Source organism: Tinamus guttatus, unplaced genomic scaffold (genome assembly GCF_059628265.1).
Source record: "Tinamus guttatus ecotype Peru unplaced genomic scaffold, ASM5962826v1 Tinamus_guttatus_pri_ptg000649l, whole genome shotgun sequence".
Lineage (NCBI taxonomy): Eukaryota > Metazoa > Chordata > Aves > Tinamiformes > Tinamidae > Tinamus > Tinamus guttatus.
Window position 1 is genome coordinate 978,965 of NW_028289183.1, and position 20,676 is coordinate 999,640.

The following is a 20,676-nucleotide window of genomic DNA, read 5'->3' on the forward strand; positions in this document are numbered from 1 at the left end:
AGCCATAAAAACAAAGAAACAACAAAAACCCCACCCAGTCCTGTGTAGCTGAAACACAACATGGACTTCTCCGTCCATACAATGTCCTTGACTGCAGTGGGGCCAAGTACTGTAGAAATTCAGTGTCCAAAAGGAGAACTAGAATTAGAAAATACAAAAGTCACCAGAATAGAGAACGGCTGCCTGCAAACATTGAGTCAGTGCTCAATACTGACTCAGTCAGTGCTCACTGGTGGCCACAAAAGGCAAATAGAATATTAGGAATTACTAGGAAATAACGAAGAACAAAATACATATTATTTTATAAGGGTAACAAATCACCTGCTACCTGCAGTTCTACCCTGTACAACTAGAAAGAATATGAAGAAAGGTGAGAAGGGTCATAGGAACCTTGTAGGGAGAGGTTGTCCAGGTTAGGACGTTTCACTCTGGGGAGGCATCGGCCAAAAGGGAAGATGATATACTTGCATAAAATTATGAATACTTTGGAAAATTAGAAATCAGATTTTCACTGGTCAATATACACTTATGCAAAAACTACTACTGGACTTCTGCTCTGGACTGGCTTGACTGCCCATACTTTCTCAAATTTATGAGACAATGTCTCTGCATGCTACTGTCCTGCTCTGATTTTCCCACAGTGGAGCAAGCCTTATAGAGATACTGTCTTCAGCTGGGAGATGGACAAAGTATCACACACAGCTGCTGTTTTGTATCCTCTCAAATGAGCTGGTGGTAAGTTTCATAAAGTAGTCAGCAGAGCAAATTATTTTGGAGTAAAATTCTCCGAAGCTGTGAGGAAATGGAGGGAGGGAAGAAAGAAGGTAAAACAAAAGCTTATCGTTTAAGAAAACCCTGCTATAGTCAGCAATTCTTTGAAGCAGTGGAGGAGCATAATTATTGTAGCAAAACCGTTTTGCCTGTGCCAGACATCTGCAGAGCCAGATTTGGCACCATGGGAAGGCATACAGGAACAGTGGGTAGTGCTAAATAGCTGCTCCCAGATACAATGGTCACGGTTCTTTCTTGTCTATCCTACCAGCTGCGGGCTGCATGCCCAGCAGCTAATTCCTCTGACAATAACTAACATGCAGCAGAGACAGAAGTCTCTAAATTGCTCAATATCCAGTCATATGTGGTACTTATAAATGAGAGATGCATATACAGGCAAAGCTGCTTGTGACCACATCTGTCACATCTGTAACAGTGTTTAGAGAGAGCTGATAATATAACAAGTGTTGATGTGTGCATAAACATTGAACAGGTGTATATAAATATTACCTCATGGAATTTTCACTGTGCTTTATGAGGGTCTGGAAATTGGTCACCCAGCAGGCTGATCAGGTTGGAGCAGGGCAGAGCAACCAGCAGTTAGCACCCAGCACAGGTAGGACTGACTTCATTTTACTTTAGTTCAGGTGTCTACATCACACGTGTCAAGAGTAGCATCTAGGTTTGCTGTAGTCAGACTGAGCTTGACGCTCAAAAGCAGGTAACTCTTGTATTGCCCCGTACGTACCCTCTGCCAAGTGAGGACCTCCTTCAAGACTGGATGCAGTGCTAGGTGGGACAGTGTGTCCTGCAGTCTCTTGACACCCTGAACATTCAGACAGCATTCCCAATCTTCCTTTCAGGAGCTACTGTCTGTAGTTTTCTGAGTTCTGTTTTGAAGCCCTCCTACATGTCTTCTCATCTACCAGCGATGATCTTCTCCTGGAATTACTTTCACTCTGTATGTGAATGGGAGTCAGTTTCCCTACCTCCCTTGACTCCATGTCCACAGTCATTTGGATTCACATTATCTTCACTGGACCCCCAAAGCTGATTCCTGTGTCCCATCAACCAGGAATAGTGTCCTCTGCCCATTCATGTTAACAGCTTTCCAGACCTCTTCCTCTAGAGCAGCCCTCTGTGCCAAGATACTGCAGGTGGAAACACCCAGACCTTCCCAGTTCTTGTTTAAATCTTGCATCATTTCTCTGTAGGCAAGGCAGCTTTCCCTCGTTATGTGGTGACCTCAGACATAGCATCGCTGCAGTGGTAGAATCCCAACGTCTGCGGCCTCAGAGCGAGGGCGATTGATGGGCGGAAGGTTCCCTCCTTGTTGACTCTGGGGCAGGGAACCCACTCCTTACCTTTTCAGTGGAACAGCTTTATAATGACCATTTATGACGACTCTGGCAGCTTCCCCATAGCAGAATGAATCACCAGGTTCCTTGACTCAAAATGGTTGTTATAAGGCTATTCTACTGAAGAGATAAGGAGTGGGTTTTCTATCCTCAGAATCAACAAGGAGGGAACCCTCTGCCAATCCGTCCTGCTCGCTCTGAGGCTGCAGACGTTGGAGTCTGCCGCTGCAGCACACTGTGCTGGTGGTTACCCCATAACAAGGGAAAGCAATCTTGCCTACAGGCAACCCTCCCTGGGTAGGGTCGAGGGTATTGCCATTGATTCCCCACGCAGGGGAGGACCCCAGGAGTGAGTTCTGGGACTCTAGGCTGGGGCCAAAACACCCCAAACATGGGTGTTGCAGTGCCAGAAATCTCCTTGGAACGGGCTCTACATGCAGAAAGCATTGACCAATGCTCTTGCAACTGTCTTGCATCCCACTCATCGTTTTTTCTCATCTTGTCCATGTGTTTTTCACTGAAGTCTTTTATAACGAATATGCCGGTGTCCAGGAGAGAAATGTGTTTTAATCCAACAGGATTTAAAGTGCTTCATGTAACAATATGAAACTTTCTTCTTTTCTAGAACTCTTATCTGTCACACCAAAACTACCAACAAATTCCCCCTTTCCTGCATTGTCAGTATTGTACAGGCATGCCTGCCACTTCTAATGCGCTGGTGTAGGTAGTACCATGTTTCTATATTTTGAATTGTGTGAATCTGCAAGTTTACAAGGTATTTGTGGTGAGATGGCAGTGGGGAACTGAGGAGGTATCAGATGCATCTAGACTGAATATTTTGTGTGCATGTTCCTAATTTTGTGTACAAATATGGCTGGCTGGAGGAATTCTTTTGGCAGTTTTAGGTAGAAACCTGCAAGGGCCCTTCCTAGAACAGAACAATCTTTCCTGGGGTTATAGGCATGGAAACACCTGGATGAAATCAAATCTTGTCAGCAAAGGAAAAAAAAAAAAGGATATATAGTATGTGAAGTATATAAAGAGAGGCAACGTGCACGTGTGTATGTGTGTGCGTGCCTGCACTTCTCATACCTGAGGTTGCTTTACATCTCTTGGAGGATCCAGCTTAAAAATTCAGTTAGACCCCAGCCTCCTGGTACTTTGGCTCTTGGCTGACTGTCTTGCTGTTTCTGTGATGTTTGTGAGCTGCTATACAGCTTTACACTTGTGCTTTCATCACTTTACCATCAAAACTGCCGAAAGTTTTTAATAAGGTTACTTTATCTTTTAATGAACTGTTTTATCTTTTTAACCGCTGGGATAATTGCAGCTCAGACATACCAAGCAATCCATCCTGGATCATACAGTGAGTCGGTGGGAAAGCCAGCAATAGAATCCATAAGTCCTGAATCCAAGTTCTCTAAGTGCCTTGACTAGTCCAGATTCCCCCCTTAACACCCTTGTCAAATTGTTTATAGGAGATGTATTCATACAGTCTGTAAGACATCAAAATTTTCTAATTATATCTAGTCATGTCAAATGACAATTATGCCCTTAGTTCAGTTTGCCAGACAATGCTTTACCAAAGAAGGTTTGCCAAAAATGTTTTGACCGAAGAAAGAGTAGGCATCTGCAGCATCTGCAGGCTAGATCCTATAAAATGTCCCTGTGACAAGTCTGCCCTGTCTCTGCGGAAAGCTTCAAGGTAAGTGTACGTATGGGGTCTGCAGGATTGCAGAAAGAGGATGGTGCCCACTGTATTCCTTCAACTTCCAGTACAGGAGGGGACTCTATTTCTCAATTCAGGCTTTAAATTTGCTTTTAAGGCACCTCTGTATTTTCCCTCTGGAACTCTGTACAGTAATAAATTCTGATTTGCTATGTCTATTACACAGTACTGACCAGCTGTCAGCGTGCAAGTTGCCTACCTGGTATCACAAGAGGTAAGGAGCAGATTTATTAAATCTGAGAGGACACAGAGAGACACTGATTTCTGCATGGCTGAGTGAGCAGTTACAGTTTCACTCTATATTCAAACCCAATATGATTACAGTAGATTAATGCTAGCATGGCTTTACTAGCTTGGCTAGTAAAGTGGTTGGGTTTGAAGCCTCTGGCCACTGATGGCACAGAAAGAATCCTCATGGGGGTATTCCTTTTTTCCTTACCTGTTATAGCAGAGATATGCTGACTTTCCATCTTCGATATGGCAACACTAGAACTGGACAGAAATTGACAAAGGATGCAAAAGTGCAGAATTGTACATTTTGTCTGATCAAATATGAATTAATAAATTATTTGAGCATATGGACCTATTAATCATCTGGAAGATGCCAAAATTCTCTTTGATATTCGTTTCATTACTCCAGACAAAAAGATTTATTAACTGATGAACAGAGGGAATCTTTATTTAACTAATATAGCTAGAGAATTTTCAAGCTTAGTGGGCTGAACTTAGATACTTACATATTTATTAAAGACTTTAAAAAATACCTGATTTTATTAAAGTTCTGAGAATGTATCTATTCTTAGATTTTTTTTAAAAGTCAATGTTTCAAGTGTTTATTGAGGAGCTTAATGCAGTCTTGAAATTTCCGTTTCTGTGCTTCAACTCAATTTCAGCAGAAGTTGAAACTTTGAGCTTGAAATTATTTTAGTTACTGAAGAATGACAAATGTGTAAGCAAATTAGGTTATGGCTATTAAAAAGTAGTAAAAAATTCCCTTTCATACCTGCTTCGAATTTCATTAGCATAATTCATTCATTTTCCAGTCACTGCTGTAGATAATAAACATCTGACATGTTAAATGTTTTCAAGAGTTTGTAGTCTCCTGAACTGCAATTTTTCAGGAAAATTTCTGTTTAGTTCTTCCTTTTAACAAAATGTTCCATCTGCATTTACATTTCTAATGATCATGTGAAATGAGTTCAGCCACTTCACTCTCAACTTACAAACACAGTATTCCTAAAAGAGCCAAACTGGAAGTTGTGAAAGGTCATTAATAAGTTATCACCTGTAAGTCTGAAGACATAGATCACTTCAGCACAAAATTCTTGTTTTCTAAATTGACCTAGCAATTATATTCTCCAGTTAGCTCATGTTAGATATTCCAAATGTGAAACTCAGAGCAAGAACAGAAACCCCTGTACAGGATATAAAAATTTTCCAAATCTTACAGAATAGAATGAAATAATCAATGCTATGTTGTTGTTCTCCATTAGACCCTTCTGCTAACGTACCTTCGGTAAAGCGCAGCCATGGCCTCTTCAGACGCTGAGATGGCCGTCTTTGGGGAGGCAGCTCCCTACCTCCGGAAGTCAGAAAAGGAGAGAATCGAGGCCCAGAACAAGCCTTTTGATGCCAAGTCATCAGTCTTTGTGGCTCATCCTAAGGAATCCTTTGTGAAAGGGTTAATCCAGAGCAGGGATGGAGGGAAGGTCACTGTCAAGACTGAAGGTGGAGAGGTGAGTGAAAAGGAAGCTTCAGAGCAGCATTTACTTCTCACTCTGGGCTCTTAGCTGACATGCATGGATCTCTCATTTCCTTGGCAGACTCTGACCGTGAAGGAAGACCAAGTCTTCTCCATGAACCCTCCCAAGTACGACAAAATCGAGGACATGGCCATGATGACCCACCTCCACGAACCCGCTGTGCTGTATAACCTCAAAGAGCGTTATGCAGCCTGGATGATCTACGTAAGTAGCAGCCACAGGCTTCCTGCAACTCGCTAGGAAGAGCCAGTCTGCTAAAGCCAATGGAAGCCAACTTGCTGTGTCCTGTCCTTGCAGACCTACTCGGGTCTCTTCTGTGTCACTGTCAACCCCTACAAGTGGCTGCCGGTGTACAACCCGGAGGTGGTGTTGGCCTACCGAGGCAAAAAGCGCCAGGAGGCCCCTCCCCACATCTTCTCCATCTCTGACAACGCCTATCAGTTCATGCTGACTGGTGAGGAAACTTAAGGGAATCACAAAATCATCTGGAAAACATAATACTTGTTTTATAAAAAACTGAACACATTCAGAGAGGTAAAACTCATCATGAACCTTACTTTTTTTAGCAGTTATCACTACAGCTACTCTGAAAGAGACATGCTCTTTTCTAAATGTTTATAAAAATTAGCTGATGTGTAAAGTTAAGGGCACTGAAAAAGTTATGGTTTAGGATAATTAATGGATTAAATTGTGTCAGATGAAACAAAGGTTCTCCACTACAAATTTTTTAGGTCTGAACACTGGTCAAATTGTCACACAAAATATTGTTTTATCATTGAAAAATGTAATTCAATTATTTAAAAAATACACTTTTACTTAAATTCTTGGTGCCTTGATTTCATGAAGACTTAGATTGCAAAAAAAAAGCTCTGATTTCAATTGTTCTGATATTTTCAATGTATTTGTAAAGAACAACAGCAGAATTATTGCACCACCAAGAAATCACGATAAATATTTTCATTTCTAACTAGCTAGTAGTTAATACTCTTGTATTATGGATTTATTTCTTCTGAAATATGGTATGAAAACTAGAACAGATTAGGATTCTGTACATAGAAACTGCAATATGGAGAAGGGAATCAGTGATCTGATGTCCACACATTTGTAGTTTCATGAATACATGTCAATCTAACAGAACATTACAGTGATAATGCTGTGTTTAAAAAAGGCCTTAAAATTTAGGGAAATCGAATGATCATCTTTTTTTCTCCTTCTCCATGTTTTCTCTCTGTCTCTGAAGGAGGATTATGAATTACAAGTAGGAATTTAGCCTCTCATTTTCAGATTTCTTCATTATTTTCAGTATCAGCCCTAAGGCAGAAACTTTAAACTTTAAAAACACTTGCAAAGATGGAAATACACCAAAAATGAAATAAACTGAATCAAGAAAATAAACAGGACAGAAAATCCTGAAATAGTTAATATACTTACTCACTCTGGAAATAATTCATTCTTTTGCATTCTTGGTGAGATGGAAAAAAAGAATAGGAAGCTTGTAAAAATGTTTTTAGCACTGGTGAAATATCCAAATTTGCAGGAACCACAGGTTATCCAGAAGATAACATTTATAAGAACAGTTGGTGTGGAGAGAAAATCAGAATTCTTTCGACCTACAGTTTTACACACAATCTCAATTACTTTTTTATGCATTTATTTAATAAGATGAAAAAAGGAATGAAAAAAAGGAATACGTGGAAAATTCTACTCTGGTGCCTCTGTTGCTTGAATGTTGTATTCATTAGCACTACATATCGTCCCTTTCTGTCTCTTTCATAGATCGCGAGAATCAGTCAATCCTGATCACGTACGTACATTCCCTGCTCCGATTCCCAAGGGCTGGCTCTGTGTCTGGGGACCTGCTGCCTGACCAGACGTTCTCTGCTTCTCTCTCTTTTGCTTCCCAGCGGAGAATCCGGGGCAGGGAAGACTGTGAACACCAAGCGTGTCATCCAGTACTTTGCAACAATTGCAGCTAGTGGGGAGAAGAAGAAAGAGGAGCAGTCTGGCAAAATGCAGGTAAATTAATAAATACTGCCTTGAATGATTTCTATTTCTTGTTCTTTATATGATTTTTGAAATGATAACAACCACTGTTTATCATGCTCTAGGGCACGCTTGAGGATCAAATCATCAGCGCCAACCCCTTGCTGGAGGCCTTTGGAAATGCCAAGACCGTGAGGAATGACAACTCCTCACGCTTTGTAAGTTGTTGCTTGGGGCAAAATCTCTCCCTCTCCTTACAACAGTAACGATGGACCTCGTGCTTTTCCTATCAAGGGAGATGGCACTGGAATGCAGCTGGGCTGAAATGCTTCTTTTTTTCCACCTTCCCAGGGCAAATTCATCAGAATCCACTTTGGGGCCACAGGGAAACTGGCTTCTGCTGACATTGAAACATGTAGGAGAGCTTCCTTGCCTGATAATGTATTTCCACCCCCATGCACTGTTCACTTCTCGGTTAACTCTTTCTCTCTTCCTTACCAGATCTGCTGGAGAAGTCAAGGGTCACTTTCCAGCTCAAAGCGGAAAGAAGCTACCACATATTTTACCAGGTCACCTCCAACAAGAAACCAGAGCTAATTGGTAGGAAGGGTTATTGAGCTTTTTTTGGAGGAAGGTCACTGAGTAACAATTAATTACATTAGATTTACAATGAAATTTAACCCAAGAATATCCATTTGTTTTCAGAAATGCTCCTCATTACCACCAACCCATATGACTTCCCTTTTGTAAGTCAAGGTGAGATCACTGTTCCCAGCATTGATGACAAGGAGGAGCTGATGGCTACAGATGTAAGTAACATATAAAACAGGTCATCTGTTGAGTAGGTTACCTAGTATGCATACATTTTACTCTTCTGATTCTGTCACCAGAGTGCCATTGACATCCTGGGCTTCACTGCTGATGAAAAGACAGCTATTTACAAGCTGACAGGGGCTGTCATGCACTATGGGAACTTGAAGTTCAAGCAGAAACAACGAGAGGAGCAGGCAGAGCCAGATGGCACAGAAGGTATTAAACTGAATAACACATTTCTGTAAGTTATTCAGTGTGTCAAAGACATACTATTAGTCACCAAAATTTGGTCTTAGGTGGACTTTAGGGTCCAAAGGAAAACAGCGAGAACTGAGATTAACAGATCGCAATAACAGATTGAAACTGCAGCTTCTTGGAGAATACTTGAGAATTCAAAATCCGAGTCCATAAATTCTTCCTTTTTCTTTTTGTTCCAATCTTTAGTTGCTGACAAAGCTGCCTACCTGATGGGTCTGAACTCAGCTGACATGCTCAAGGCCCTGTGCTTTCCCCGAGTAAAAGTTGGAAATGAATATGTGACCAAAGGTCAAACTGTGCAACAGGTTAGAAACATATGGTAGCCTAAAACTATCCTTTGAATTGACACTCCACTGACTTGCTTCCACTCTCCTTGGTAACTCCAGACCTTCTCCTGTGCTTCAGGTTCACAATGCTGTAGGTGCTCTCGCAAAGGCTGTCTATGAAAGGATGTTCTTGTGGATGGTTGTTCGCATCAACCAGCAGCTGGATACCAAGCAACCCAGACAGTACTTCATTGGTGTGCTGGACATTGCTGGATTTGAGATCTTTGATGTAAGAAACAAAGCCAGTGTACTTGGAAGTGGATGTGCCCACTCAAAAGTAAAGAATGGCCCAAGTACAAGATTTGTTTGCTTTAAGGGATCAAGGACAGGATGGTGTAAAAACATATATATCATGATAGGCCTAACATTCTGCACTTTCTTTCCCCGCATAATTCCTTTTTAGATAGTGTAGGAAATATGTTTTATGTTTACTTTTATTTCAAAGAGAAGATTTGATGCATTGTTCTGTTTCATTATACAGATATAAAGTGCACTGAAGAAATGCAAATACTTGACAGTGAAGCCAAGATAACTGAAATTCTGGTTTTTAAAGGAAAAAGGAGTTGTAGTCATTGCTATCTTGCAAATATGCATCTTTCTCTTTTTTTTTTTTTTCACAGTTCAACAGCTTTGAGCAGCTGTGCATCAACTTCACCAATGAGAAACTGCAACAGTTCTTCAACCACCACATGTTTGTGCTGGAGCAAGAGGAGTACAAGAAAGAGGGAATTGAATGGACATTCATTGACTTTGGGATGGACCTGGCTGCTTGCATTGAGCTCATTGAGAAGGTATCCTTTCTGTTCACTAGGTGTACACAAATTCTCTTATTCTATATCTTGGCCTTATTACTCAAAGAGCTTTTCCTTTGTCCAAACATTCAGATTTTGCTCTTCAAAATACCATGTCTTGTACTTTATTTTTCTGTGAAGGGAGACATCAGAATGTTTCACAGAATTTTATGAGGGCAGCTCTTTACTGATCTCTTTTCAAGTGCCAAAAGATTGCTAAATTCCAAATAACAGTATTCTTTCAAAACAGATAGAATCAGTCTTCCATTTAGAGTGTCTTACTCATTCTCCAGCTCAAACAGACTAGGACTCAGACTTATATAGCAGAACAGCTATAGAATTGTAAAATGAAATATAAACATTGTATATGCATAGCAGTTAGCTAACAGTCACACATCCTTTGATTGCATCACTGAGAAGGCAGTCACATTGCACATGGGATGCAATTCTCAATGATAGCAAGATAGTAAGAAATTAGAATCACATAAGGTCAATAGCACCTCTGGGGACTATGTAGGCTAATTCCCTTCCTCAAAGTAGCGTCAGTTAGAGCAGTTGTGTCCAGCTGGGATTTGAGTATCTTCAGTGACAGACTCTTAACAAGCTCCATGTGCAACCTTTCCAATGTTTGACCACCCGCCCAGCAAAAGTGTTTTCTCTTAGGTGTGAATGGAATTTTCTGTATTTTGATTTATACCCACTAACCTTCCTCCTGTCACTGGGTATCATAGAGAAGAATCTGACTCCTCCTTCTTCTCTCTCACTCATCAAATATTCATACACATTTATTGATAAGATCCCCCTGAGACTTCTCTTCCTGAGTCTAAATAATCCCAGGTCTCTCAGTCTCTCCTCATCCGACAAGATGTTCCTATCCTCTAGTGGCCCTTCAATCCAGCAGGTCTATGTCCCTCTGGTACCGGTCAGCCTTGACCAGGAAACCACACTACAGATGTGGCCTCACCTTTGTTGAGTAGAGGGTAAGGATCACCTCCCTCAGCCTTCAGAGAACACTTTTCCTAATGCAGTCCAGGATGTGTAGGCCTTCTTTACCAGAAAGGTGCACTGCTGACTCATGTTCAGATGTCAGATAAGACACCTGTGTGTACTGTGATGTCCTTTGGATAAGGTTTTGTCTGTGTTTTATAAAGAAGGTTTTTGATATAACTAGATGAACTTCCATTAATCATTATGATTTATCTGGAGCTAAAACACATATGTATCGACATATTTAATCTCACTTATTAGGAGAAAACATTATATAATAATAATATTTTCTGATGTGTATCTCAGCTTGTGCTCCTCCACTCTGCATAACTGAAAACCATATTGTCCTGAAAATTAATTTGCAATTTGTCTCTCTTGCGCATTTCTTCCAGCCCATGGGCATTTTCTCCATCCTGGAAGAGGAGTGCATGTTCCCCAAGGCAACTGACACCTCTTTCAAGAACAAGCTCTATGACCAGCATCTGGGCAAGTCCAGCAACTTCCAGAAGCCCAAGCCTACCAAAGGAAAGACAGAAGCTCATTTCTCCCTCATACACTATGCTGGCACAGTAGACTACAACATCACTGGCTGGCTTGAGAAGAACAAGGACCCCCTGAATGAAACTGTCATTGGGTTGTACCAGAAATCAGCACTGAAAACACTGGCCTTACTTTTTGCCAATTATGGTGGAGCAGAAGCAGGTCAATATTTTAACCATATTTTACAAAAGGTAAACTATTAAAGGCAAAAGCAAAAATCTAACACCCATTTAATGTTTTTTTTTTCAATTTTGCAGAGGCTAGTGCTGGTAGCAAGAAAGGTGGCAAGAAGAAGGGTTCTTCTTTCCAGACTGTCTCAGCTCTTTTCCGGGTATAGTATCTCTTCCTAAGATAAGGTGTAACCACATCATTTAAAATGGTAGGCTTCCTTTTTGCTTACTTGTGTAAAAAGATCCCTGCCTCTATCCATTAATTATAGAGGCTAATTACTTTTTAATAAATTTAATATAATAGTTATAATTCATGAGATTCATTTCACTTAGTGGAAGATGGATCTCATTTCTACTGAACATTTTTAAACTAGAGTAAGCCAACTCCTCAGTCTAATTTCACACAAAATATACTGAAATGCCATGTATGTTGAAAGTACAATATTTTCCACTTGTTAAACAGTAGAACTTTATATCTTAATTTAAGAATAATATTTTCCATGGAAAGTAGGAAAAATGGGTACAGGTGGCACCAATTCAGGATTTTGCAGGAAAAAAATTGTCTGTATTATCATTACCTCATTACAGAGGGCTTGATTATTATAGTGGAAATAACATTTGCTAATATAAACTTTCGTTAATGACTCTCCCAGGAGAATTTAAACAAGCTAATGACAAATCTGCGGAGTACTCACCCCCATTTTGTACGTTGCATCATCCCAAATGAAACAAAAACACCTGGTAAGAGACTTACATATAGAAGGTTATAAATATGTTGGAGCTTTTCCTCTCTGTAGCAGAGAATATAGTACTCATATGTGCTCTCAACTCTTAGGTGCCATGGAGCATGAACTGGTGCTGCACCAGCTGCGGTGCAACGGTGTGCTGGAAGGGATCCGAATTTGCAGGAAAGGATTCCCTAACAGAGTCCTATATGCAGATTTTAAACAGAGGTTAGACTCCCCCCCTCTTCCTGCGTCCTTTTGGTAATGTATAGCACCTTGTGGAATTTAAGCATCTATGGTGACTAAAGCCATTTGTAAAGTTTAGATTTAACAGCTGTTTAATGTTCTCAAAAGTTCTTAAATCATTTCTTGCAGTCTATTGTCTAACTAGTTTCAACAATAGACATCTTTATATTCTGTTTTCTCCCCCAGATACAGAGTATTAAATGCAAGTGCTATTCCAGAAGGACAGTTCATTGACAGCAAGAAGGCTTGTGAGAAACTTCTGGGATCAATTGATATAGATCACACTCAATATAAATTTGGTCACACCAAGGTATCAGAACTGTTTGGTTCAAAAACTGTGTGTGTTTTGATTTGTATAGACTGAGAATGATGCTCAAATTCTGCAGGCAGGGTACTGAATGATCAAATATTATATTTAAAACAAATCAAAATTAAGTGTTTTTGGACTCATTATAACTTGGAAATTCATTGCATAGGATCGTAGGATGATCCTGTTTCAGGTTTCCCAATTTAAGACATAGTTGTAGAACAAAAAAACAAGAGCTATCAAAAATAAAGGCATAAGGTCTAGCTCATATAGGTTCTGAACTGCAGGTTAATAGAAACTTAGGGATATCACTACATGCTTTTGCTCTTTTTCTTAACTTCCCATATTATCTACCTATTCCAGGATACTGGACGACACTGAACAGTGATCAGATACACAGTACCTATTTTTATGTTCTATCTAAGGTGTTCTTCAAAGCTGGACTGGTGGGTCTCCTGGAGGAGATGAGAGATGAGAAGCTGGCACAGCTCATCACCCGCACACAGGCCAGGTGCAGGGGCTTCCTCATGAGAGTGGAGTACCAGAAAATGGTGGAGAGGAGGTACACATTTCTTCAAATTAGGCTCACTGTACTTGGCTTGCTGGGTCATCACTGTCTAAATATTTTAATTCTTTTGCATTACCTTTTAGAGAGTCCATCTTCTGCATCCAGTACAACATTCGTGCATTCATGAATGTCAAGCATTGGCCCTGGATGAAGCTGTTCTTCAAAATCAAGCCTTTGTTGAAGAGTGCAGAATCTGAAAAGGAGATGGCCACTATGAAACAAGAGTTTGAGAAAACTAAGGAGGAACTTGCAAAATCAGAGGCAAAAAGGAAGGAGCTGGAGGAGAAAATGGTGAAGCTGGTGCAGGAGAAAAATGATTTGCAGCTTCAAGTGCAGGCTGTGAGTACTGCCAATGCATCTGATCTGAACTGTGATTATCAACACAGGTTTATATGTAGAGCTGCATTTTTATAAGACATGTAAAAACTATGATATTAATGATATAGTATTTCCTTAAGTGGTGCTCTTAAAAATGTAATTAGTTGCAATGAGGATTGTCACAACATTGTGGTCAAGGCTTCACAAGATGATCTTTATACCACAGGTGAGACTTTTCTAGGATGGTTCCTGAGTTTTCTAACATTTACCTTTGATGAAAAAGGAAAAGATAAAAGGGCATATCATTATTTTCTTTATTCTCAACTAAACAGAATTTAATGTTCTCGTTCATCATCCTAAAAGCCTCATGAACATGAATTAGAATCACTGTACAGCATTAGGATATATCTAAGACATTGCAAACCTGTGATTTCTAAACAAAACCATCCATAGAATCAACTGTATCCACAAAATAATATAATGCAATACATATGATGTAGTTAAAGATAAGTGGTCCCCTTATTAAAGCATCTTTAACTGCAAAAAGATTTCAGATCTGTTCTCCGCTAAAGTTATCATTTTTCTAACATAGAATATTTGCTAGATTGAAGAGGGAGGTAAAATGCCAACAACAAATACTGCAATATGTCTGCTACGAGAAATCCAGAGTCAGGTTTTCAAAACGGTTCATTTTCCAAAAGCTCCCGTTCTTCTTAGTTGATGGGATGCTAAGCATTTTTGAGAAATGTTGATGAAAATCTAAATCATAAACAGTTGCTCTCAAAAGAGTAGGGTAGACAAACAAACACAGGACTGATGTCAGCACAACTTTGACTTTGGTATTTATATGTAGGATAGCATACACTCATGGCTCAGCACTTTATACATATGTGAAAACACAGGAGATCTGTGATTAAACCAAAATTTATATCCTTGTTGTAATGTTGATCTTGATGGGATCTACACATTATACATGTATATAAATACACAGGCCCTCATATATATTGAAAACAATTGTTTGTTGTTAGCTTTCAATACTAGTTGTTAGGAAAAACAGTCAAAACAATTTAAAGACAATTTTAGGTTACTGTACTTTATGTTACAAAATTGCTATCCAACAAATCTAATTGCTATTGCAGCAAATGATGCTAAAAGGTAAAGATAAGAATCTCGGTATCCCTCTGAAGACATATCCAGAAAAAAAATACTTTCCCAACAGGAAGCTGATGCTCTGGCTGATGCTGAGGAAAGATGTGACCAGTTGATCAAAACCAAAATCCAGCTGGAAGCCAAAGTTAAGGAAGTAACAGAAAGGGCAGAAGATGAGGAAGAAATCAATGCTGAGCTGACAGCCAAGAAGAGGAAACTGGAGGACGAATGCTCAGAGCTGAAGAAAGATATTGATGACCTTGAGTTAACACTGGCCAAAGTTGAGAAGGAAAAACATGCCACTGAAAACAAGGTATAATGCACGAGATGTGCTTGTCATGCCAGAAAAGAACTCAGTGTTGTTACAGCAGTGTTCCGTATCCATTTGCTCCCTTCTCACAGGTGAAAAACCTCACCGAAGAGATGGCAGGCCTGGATGAAACCATTGTAAAGCTGACAAAAGAGAAGAAAGCCCTCCAAGAGGCCCACCAGCAGACACTGGATGACCTGCAGGCAGAAGAGGACAAAGTCAATACACTCACCAAAGCTAAAACCAAGCTGGAACAGCAAGTGGATGATGTAAGGACATGCACATTAAGTGAGACCAAAACAACTGTGAATTTAGAGCTGACTGACGGAGCGTTCATATCCTTGTTGTGTTTAGCTTGAAGGGTCCCTGGAGCAAGAGAAGAAAGTGCGCATGGACCTTGAGAGAGCCAAGAGGAAACTCGAGGGTGACCTGAAACTGGCCCATGACAGTATAATGGACTTGGAAAATGATAAGCAGCAGCTGGATGAGAAACTGAAGAAGTAAATGTGGTTGTGGGGCACCTTTGGGTTTTGTAGGTGGGTATATGTGTTTTGTTGGGCTCTAACGCAGTTTTCTTCGTGCACAGGAAAGACTTTGAAATCAGCCAGATCCAGAGCAAGATTGAGGATGAGCAAGTTCTCAGCATGCAACTGCAGAAGAAGATCAAGGAGTTGCAGGCAAGTCTCCGTTCCGTCCATTCTCTCACACTGACAGAGGTCCAGTTGGAGCAGGGCATGGGTGTGATTGGTGCCTACTGTTCCGCAGGCCCGAATTGAGGAACTGGAGGAGGAAATTGAGGCCGAGCGGACCTCTCGCGCCAAAGCAGAGAAGCATCGGGCTGACCTCTCCAGGGAGCTGGAGGAGATCAGCGAGCGCCTGGAGGAAGCAGGGGGAGCTACGGCAGCTCAGATCGACATGAACAAGAAGCGTGAGGCGGAATTTCAGAAGATGCGGCGCGACCTCGAAGAGGCCACTCTGCAGCATGAAGCCACCGCTGCCGCCCTGCGCAAGAAGCACGCGGACAGCACAGCCGAGCTCGGGGAGCAAATAGACAACCTGCAGCGTGTCAAGCAGAAGCTGGAGAAGGAGAAGAGTGAGCTCAAGATGGAGATTGATGACTTGGCCAGTAACATGGAGTCTGTCTCCAAAGCCAAGGTACAGAGATGTTTATTAATAGCCATATGAAAACAATGGAATATTTATGTTAATAACCTTACCTTTAAATATAATCGGGTTATAATATAAATGTCTTTTTCTAAATCTATTATGTGGAACAGAATTCGTAGACACAATCTCCAAAGGAGAAATACAGGATTCTGCATCTTCTGATCACATGTTTCTGCTAGAGGAGTTAGGAACAATCTTGATATTAATCCTCTTTTCTTATATCTACTTGACACTTAGGCAAACCTGGAAAAGATGTGCCGCACTCTGGAAGACCAGCTGAGTGAATTTAAATCAAAGGATGAGCAAAATCTGCGCATGATCAGTGATCTCAGTGCTCAAAGGGCTCGCCTGCAAACAGAATCTGGTGAGACACTATCTGTAGTTTGGAAATGGAACTCTCTAAAAGGCTTTATAAGATTATGAATAACTACTAAAATATTTCTAACTTCAAACTTCCCCAGGTGAATATGCACGTCAGGTGGAGGAAAAGGATTCTTTGATTTCTCAGCTTTCTAGAGGAAAGCAGGCTTTTACTCAACAGATTGAGGAACTGAAGCGGCAACTAGAGGAAGAGATAAAGGTGAAAATATTTCATACTGCGTATGAAATACATATTAAAAATATAACAACATAGTAGGATACCCATTCAAGGCTAGTGTAAAATTCCTCCGATATATATACTTCTCCCTGATATACGTATTGTGCAGAGAATACCTTCCCTTGTTTCAGCTTTAAATGATTAATGCAGTGGTTTAACTACTACTTCACTGGGATAACATTCCAGCGTCTGAAGGAAAGTATGAGGTGATTTTCCTTCTAATCCTTGTTGCCATCCTGATCTCCTTAGGCCAAGAATGCTCTGGCCCACGCCTTGCAATCTGCTCGCCATGACTGTGACTTGCTCCGGGAGCAATATGAAGAGGAGCAGGAAGCCAAGGGGGAGCTGCAGCGTGCCCTGTCCAAGGCCAACAGTGAAGTGGCCCAGTGGAGGACCAAATACGAGACGGATGCCATTCAGCGCACTGAGGAGCTGGAGGAGGCCAAGTATGTGGTAGTGGCGTGCAAGGAAACCAGAGGAGACTGGAAGTACGAAAGGGACTTTCAACTATAGAACGTGTCCTTTGGGAAGGCAAAGACAAATATGCTCATCAGGCTGAGAACGGCTCCATGGGTGGAGAAGGCTGAGAGACACTAGTAAGGGAAATTTGAAAAGACCATTGAGAAGGTGACTGAAAGAGGCCAAAAGTAGGTTGGGGAACATGGGAGGGTAGAGCAGAGTGCTATAAAGCAGGATGCAGTTAGGAAAAGGCCAAGGCAAATAGGCTTTCTGAAAAAAAAGCAAGAGAGACCATATGTGGGATGTGCAGAGAGCAGCAGGATCACTAGCACCCAGGGAAAGGAAAAGGGAGCAAAATTACTTTCTGGGACAGAGTATACACTGTGTGTGCATGGGACCAAATACAGAAAAGTGGCTATGCATGCCACTGTGAGAAGTACCATGTCTGCCCAAAACCTGTTCCCCTTTGCTTCTTCACTGGGAGCTGTATTTACCACCTCCCAGGAAGAAGCTGGCACAGCGTCTGCAGGAAGCTGAGGAACACGTTGAAGCCGTGAATGCCAAATGTGCTTCCCTGGAAAAGACAAAGCAGCGGCTGCAGAATGAAGTGGAGGACCTGATGATAGATGTGGAAAGAGCGAACGCTGCCTGCGCAGCTCTGGACAAGAAGCAGAGGAATTTCGACAAGGTAAAATGGGCTGTAGCCTTGTGGTCTGGTGAGAGAGCATCCTCTTGTGATTGTCAGGTCCATAATCAGGCCCTGCTGCTCTTCAGATCCTGTCAGAGTGGAAGCAGAAGTATGAGGAAACGCAGGCTGAGCTGGAAGCCTCCCAGAAGGAGGCTCGCTCTCTCAGCACGGAGCTGTTCAAGATGAAGAATGCCTATGAGGAGTCCTTGGACCACCTGGAGACCATGAAGCGGGAGAACAAGAACTTGCAGCGTAAGTCCTGAGCACTCTGCTCCTTACAGGGTTTTCTCACAAGTTGTTGATCCACCAACCCACAGGGATCTGGGCCTGCAGTCTTGCGAGGGTGCGTGTCACCTATGCATGACAGGGCCTTTCCCCTCCTCTTCAGTGCCTGACATTTTTCTCTGTCTCTACAGAGGAGATTTCTGACCTCACGGAGCAGATAGCAGAGAGTGGAAAGGCCATTCATGAGCTGGAGAAAGTGAAGAAGCAGATAGAGCAGGAGAAATCTGAAATCCAGGCAGCTTTGGAAGAAGCTGAGGTACATGGCAATAGTCATACGAGCACCAGGGACATTTGGTTAGTCAATGTGCTCTAGTTCTAGAGCAAAACCAACTCAGATTTCCCAAAGCACTGTGTACGAAAATTCTGGAGGATTAAGCAGTAGGTTTAGTCATGCAATAACTCCCCCCATGCATTTGTCCAGGCCTCCCTAGAACATGAGGAGGGGAAGATCCTGCGTCTCCAGTTGGAGCTCAACCAGGTCAAGTCTGAGATTGACCGGAAGATAGCAGAAAAAGATGAGGAAATTGAACAGCTGAAGAGAAACCATCTCCGAGTTGTGGAGTTCCTGCAGAGCAGCCTGGATGCTGAGATCAGGAGCAGGAATGAAGCCCTGAGGCTGAAGAAGAAGATGGAGGGAGACCTCAATGAAATGGAGATTCAGCTGAGCCATGCCAACCGTCTGGCTGCAGAGGCCCAGAAGAACCTGAGAAACACACAGACAGTGCTGAAGGTCTGTTAAGCAAAGCTACATGTAGAGGAATGGTTTATCTGTCATTTTCAGGACCCAAGGATGCTGAGCCACCTCATAATTTCTCTTGCCTCTTTTACAGGATACACAAATACACTTGGACGATGCTCTCAGGACACAGGAGGACCTGAAGGAGCAGGTGGCCATGGTGGAGCGCAGAGCAAACCTGTTGCAGGCTGAAATAGAAGAGCTCCGGGCAGCCCTGGAGCAGACGGAGCGGTCAAGGAAAGTGGCTGAGCAGGAGCTGCTGGATGCAACGGAACGCGTGCAGCTCCTCCATACCCAGGTAAGGGTTTGCTGTGGAAACCAGCTGTGCAGACACTTAATGCTGAGGACTGCTCACAGGTCAGAAGATTGGCCATGACAATGGTCTAGAGTCACCTCTCCTGCAGTCTAAAGGGAAGGAATGCTCACAGAACAGTCCTTCGAGTTGCCACTGACATTCTGACTAAACCACTTAAAAAAGAATTCCAGATAGTATTTTGGATAGAAAACTGGAAAAGCAGAGACTCCATTCCAGTGTATTGAGATCTAGGAATACAAACCATGCAATTTCTGTTTGCACAGAATACTAGTTTGATCAACACCAAGAAGAAGCTGGAAACAGACATTTCCCAAATCCAGAGTGAAATGGAAGATACAATCCAGGAAGCCCGCAATGCTGAAGAGAAGGCCAAGAAGGCCATCACAGATGTGAGTTGGGGGCTCCTTGTCTGGCTGGTGGTGGATGAATTCTGACCCAGCATGTCCCTGTCTCAAACTGGTGCTGTACCTTTGCTGTGCAGGCAGCCATGATGGCAGAAGAACTGAAGAAGGAGCAGGACACAAGTGCCCACCTGGAGAGGATGAAGAAGAACTTGGACCAGACAGTGAAGGACCTTCAGCACCGTTTGGATGAAGCTGAGCAGCTGGCACTGAAAGGAGGCAAGAAGCAAATCCAGAAGCTGGAAGCCAGGGTGCGTAGGGCTGAAATTTGTGCATGGGGCAGCATGTCCCCTGACACCCCATGAGTGAAGGTGCATGGCTGGGCTTCTCCTTGCAGGTGCGTGAGCTGGAAGGGGAGGTTGATTCTGAGCAGAAGCGCAGCGCTGAAGCTGTGAAGGGTGTGCGCAAATACGAGAGGAGGGTGAAGGAGCTGACCTACCAGGTAAGGCAGGAGGCCTCCTTTTGCTGACACTGCCATCCCCCAAGCAGCCAAAACATTTTCACGTGATTCTCATGGGGAAATGTTATTTTTGGTGTGGGGAAACAATGTACTCCCTTTTCTCTCTTTTCTGCTCACCACCTGCTCTAGTCTGAGGAAGACCGGAAGAATATTCTCAGGCTCCAGGACCTGGTGGACAAGCTGCAAATGAAAGTGAAATCATACAAGAGACAATCCGAAGAGGCTGTAAGTCTTGCACTGAGAACTGAGAAAGAGTCCTTAGTTAAGAATAGAAGAATTGCAATGTCTCAAGTAGCTTTTAAAAGAAGAGGTTCTCTGGAATTTCATCAAAAATGTGTTAAATTTCACATAGAGATCTCTACGAAGGGTACCTGTGTGCTCTTAAGAGCTCTGGGTAGATGATGGGTGAGATCTCATAGACTCGCCATCTCTTAAAAATTCCTTAGCTTGTCTC

At 42.1% G+C, this 20,676-nt stretch overlaps 1 protein-coding gene across 1 annotated transcript in view; it reads left to right on the forward strand.

Annotated features, from left to right (window-relative positions):
* Positions 1-20,676, forward strand: part of LOC104566362 (myosin heavy chain, skeletal muscle, adult-like) — a 28,199-nt gene that overhangs the window by 6,934 nt on the left and 589 nt on the right. Inside the window, exons 2-39 of the mRNA XM_088535828.1 lie at positions 4,025-4,072; positions 5,352-5,594; positions 5,682-5,825; positions 5,919-6,075; positions 7,398-7,425; positions 7,526-7,637; positions 7,730-7,822; positions 7,956-8,019; positions 8,106-8,204; positions 8,310-8,413; positions 8,495-8,633; positions 8,862-8,980; positions 9,081-9,230; positions 9,622-9,792; positions 11,172-11,481; positions 11,577-11,650; positions 12,143-12,230; positions 12,325-12,442; positions 12,647-12,770; positions 13,193-13,329; positions 13,419-13,674; positions 14,873-15,115; positions 15,205-15,381; positions 15,467-15,612; positions 15,699-15,789; positions 15,878-16,267; positions 16,517-16,643; positions 16,741-16,859; positions 17,127-17,323; positions 17,841-18,024; positions 18,111-18,276; positions 18,441-18,565; positions 18,731-19,039; positions 19,140-19,343; positions 19,625-19,750; positions 19,843-20,013; positions 20,100-20,204; positions 20,352-20,447. Of these exons, the coding sequence (XP_088391954.1) occupies positions 5,388-5,594; positions 5,682-5,825; positions 5,919-6,075; positions 7,398-7,425; positions 7,526-7,637; positions 7,730-7,822; positions 7,956-8,019; positions 8,106-8,204; positions 8,310-8,413; positions 8,495-8,633; positions 8,862-8,980; positions 9,081-9,230; positions 9,622-9,792; positions 11,172-11,481; positions 11,577-11,650; positions 12,143-12,230; positions 12,325-12,442; positions 12,647-12,770; positions 13,193-13,329; positions 13,419-13,674; positions 14,873-15,115; positions 15,205-15,381; positions 15,467-15,612; positions 15,699-15,789; positions 15,878-16,267; positions 16,517-16,643; positions 16,741-16,859; positions 17,127-17,323; positions 17,841-18,024; positions 18,111-18,276; positions 18,441-18,565; positions 18,731-19,039; positions 19,140-19,343; positions 19,625-19,750; positions 19,843-20,013; positions 20,100-20,204; positions 20,352-20,447 (5,670 nt within the window). The 5' untranslated portion in view covers positions 4,025-4,072; positions 5,352-5,387. The remainder of the gene's footprint in view (positions 1-4,024; positions 4,073-5,351; positions 5,595-5,681; positions 5,826-5,918; positions 6,076-7,397; positions 7,426-7,525; positions 7,638-7,729; positions 7,823-7,955; positions 8,020-8,105; positions 8,205-8,309; positions 8,414-8,494; positions 8,634-8,861; positions 8,981-9,080; positions 9,231-9,621; positions 9,793-11,171; positions 11,482-11,576; positions 11,651-12,142; positions 12,231-12,324; positions 12,443-12,646; positions 12,771-13,192; positions 13,330-13,418; positions 13,675-14,872; positions 15,116-15,204; positions 15,382-15,466; positions 15,613-15,698; positions 15,790-15,877; positions 16,268-16,516; positions 16,644-16,740; positions 16,860-17,126; positions 17,324-17,840; positions 18,025-18,110; positions 18,277-18,440; positions 18,566-18,730; positions 19,040-19,139; positions 19,344-19,624; positions 19,751-19,842; positions 20,014-20,099; positions 20,205-20,351; positions 20,448-20,676) is intronic.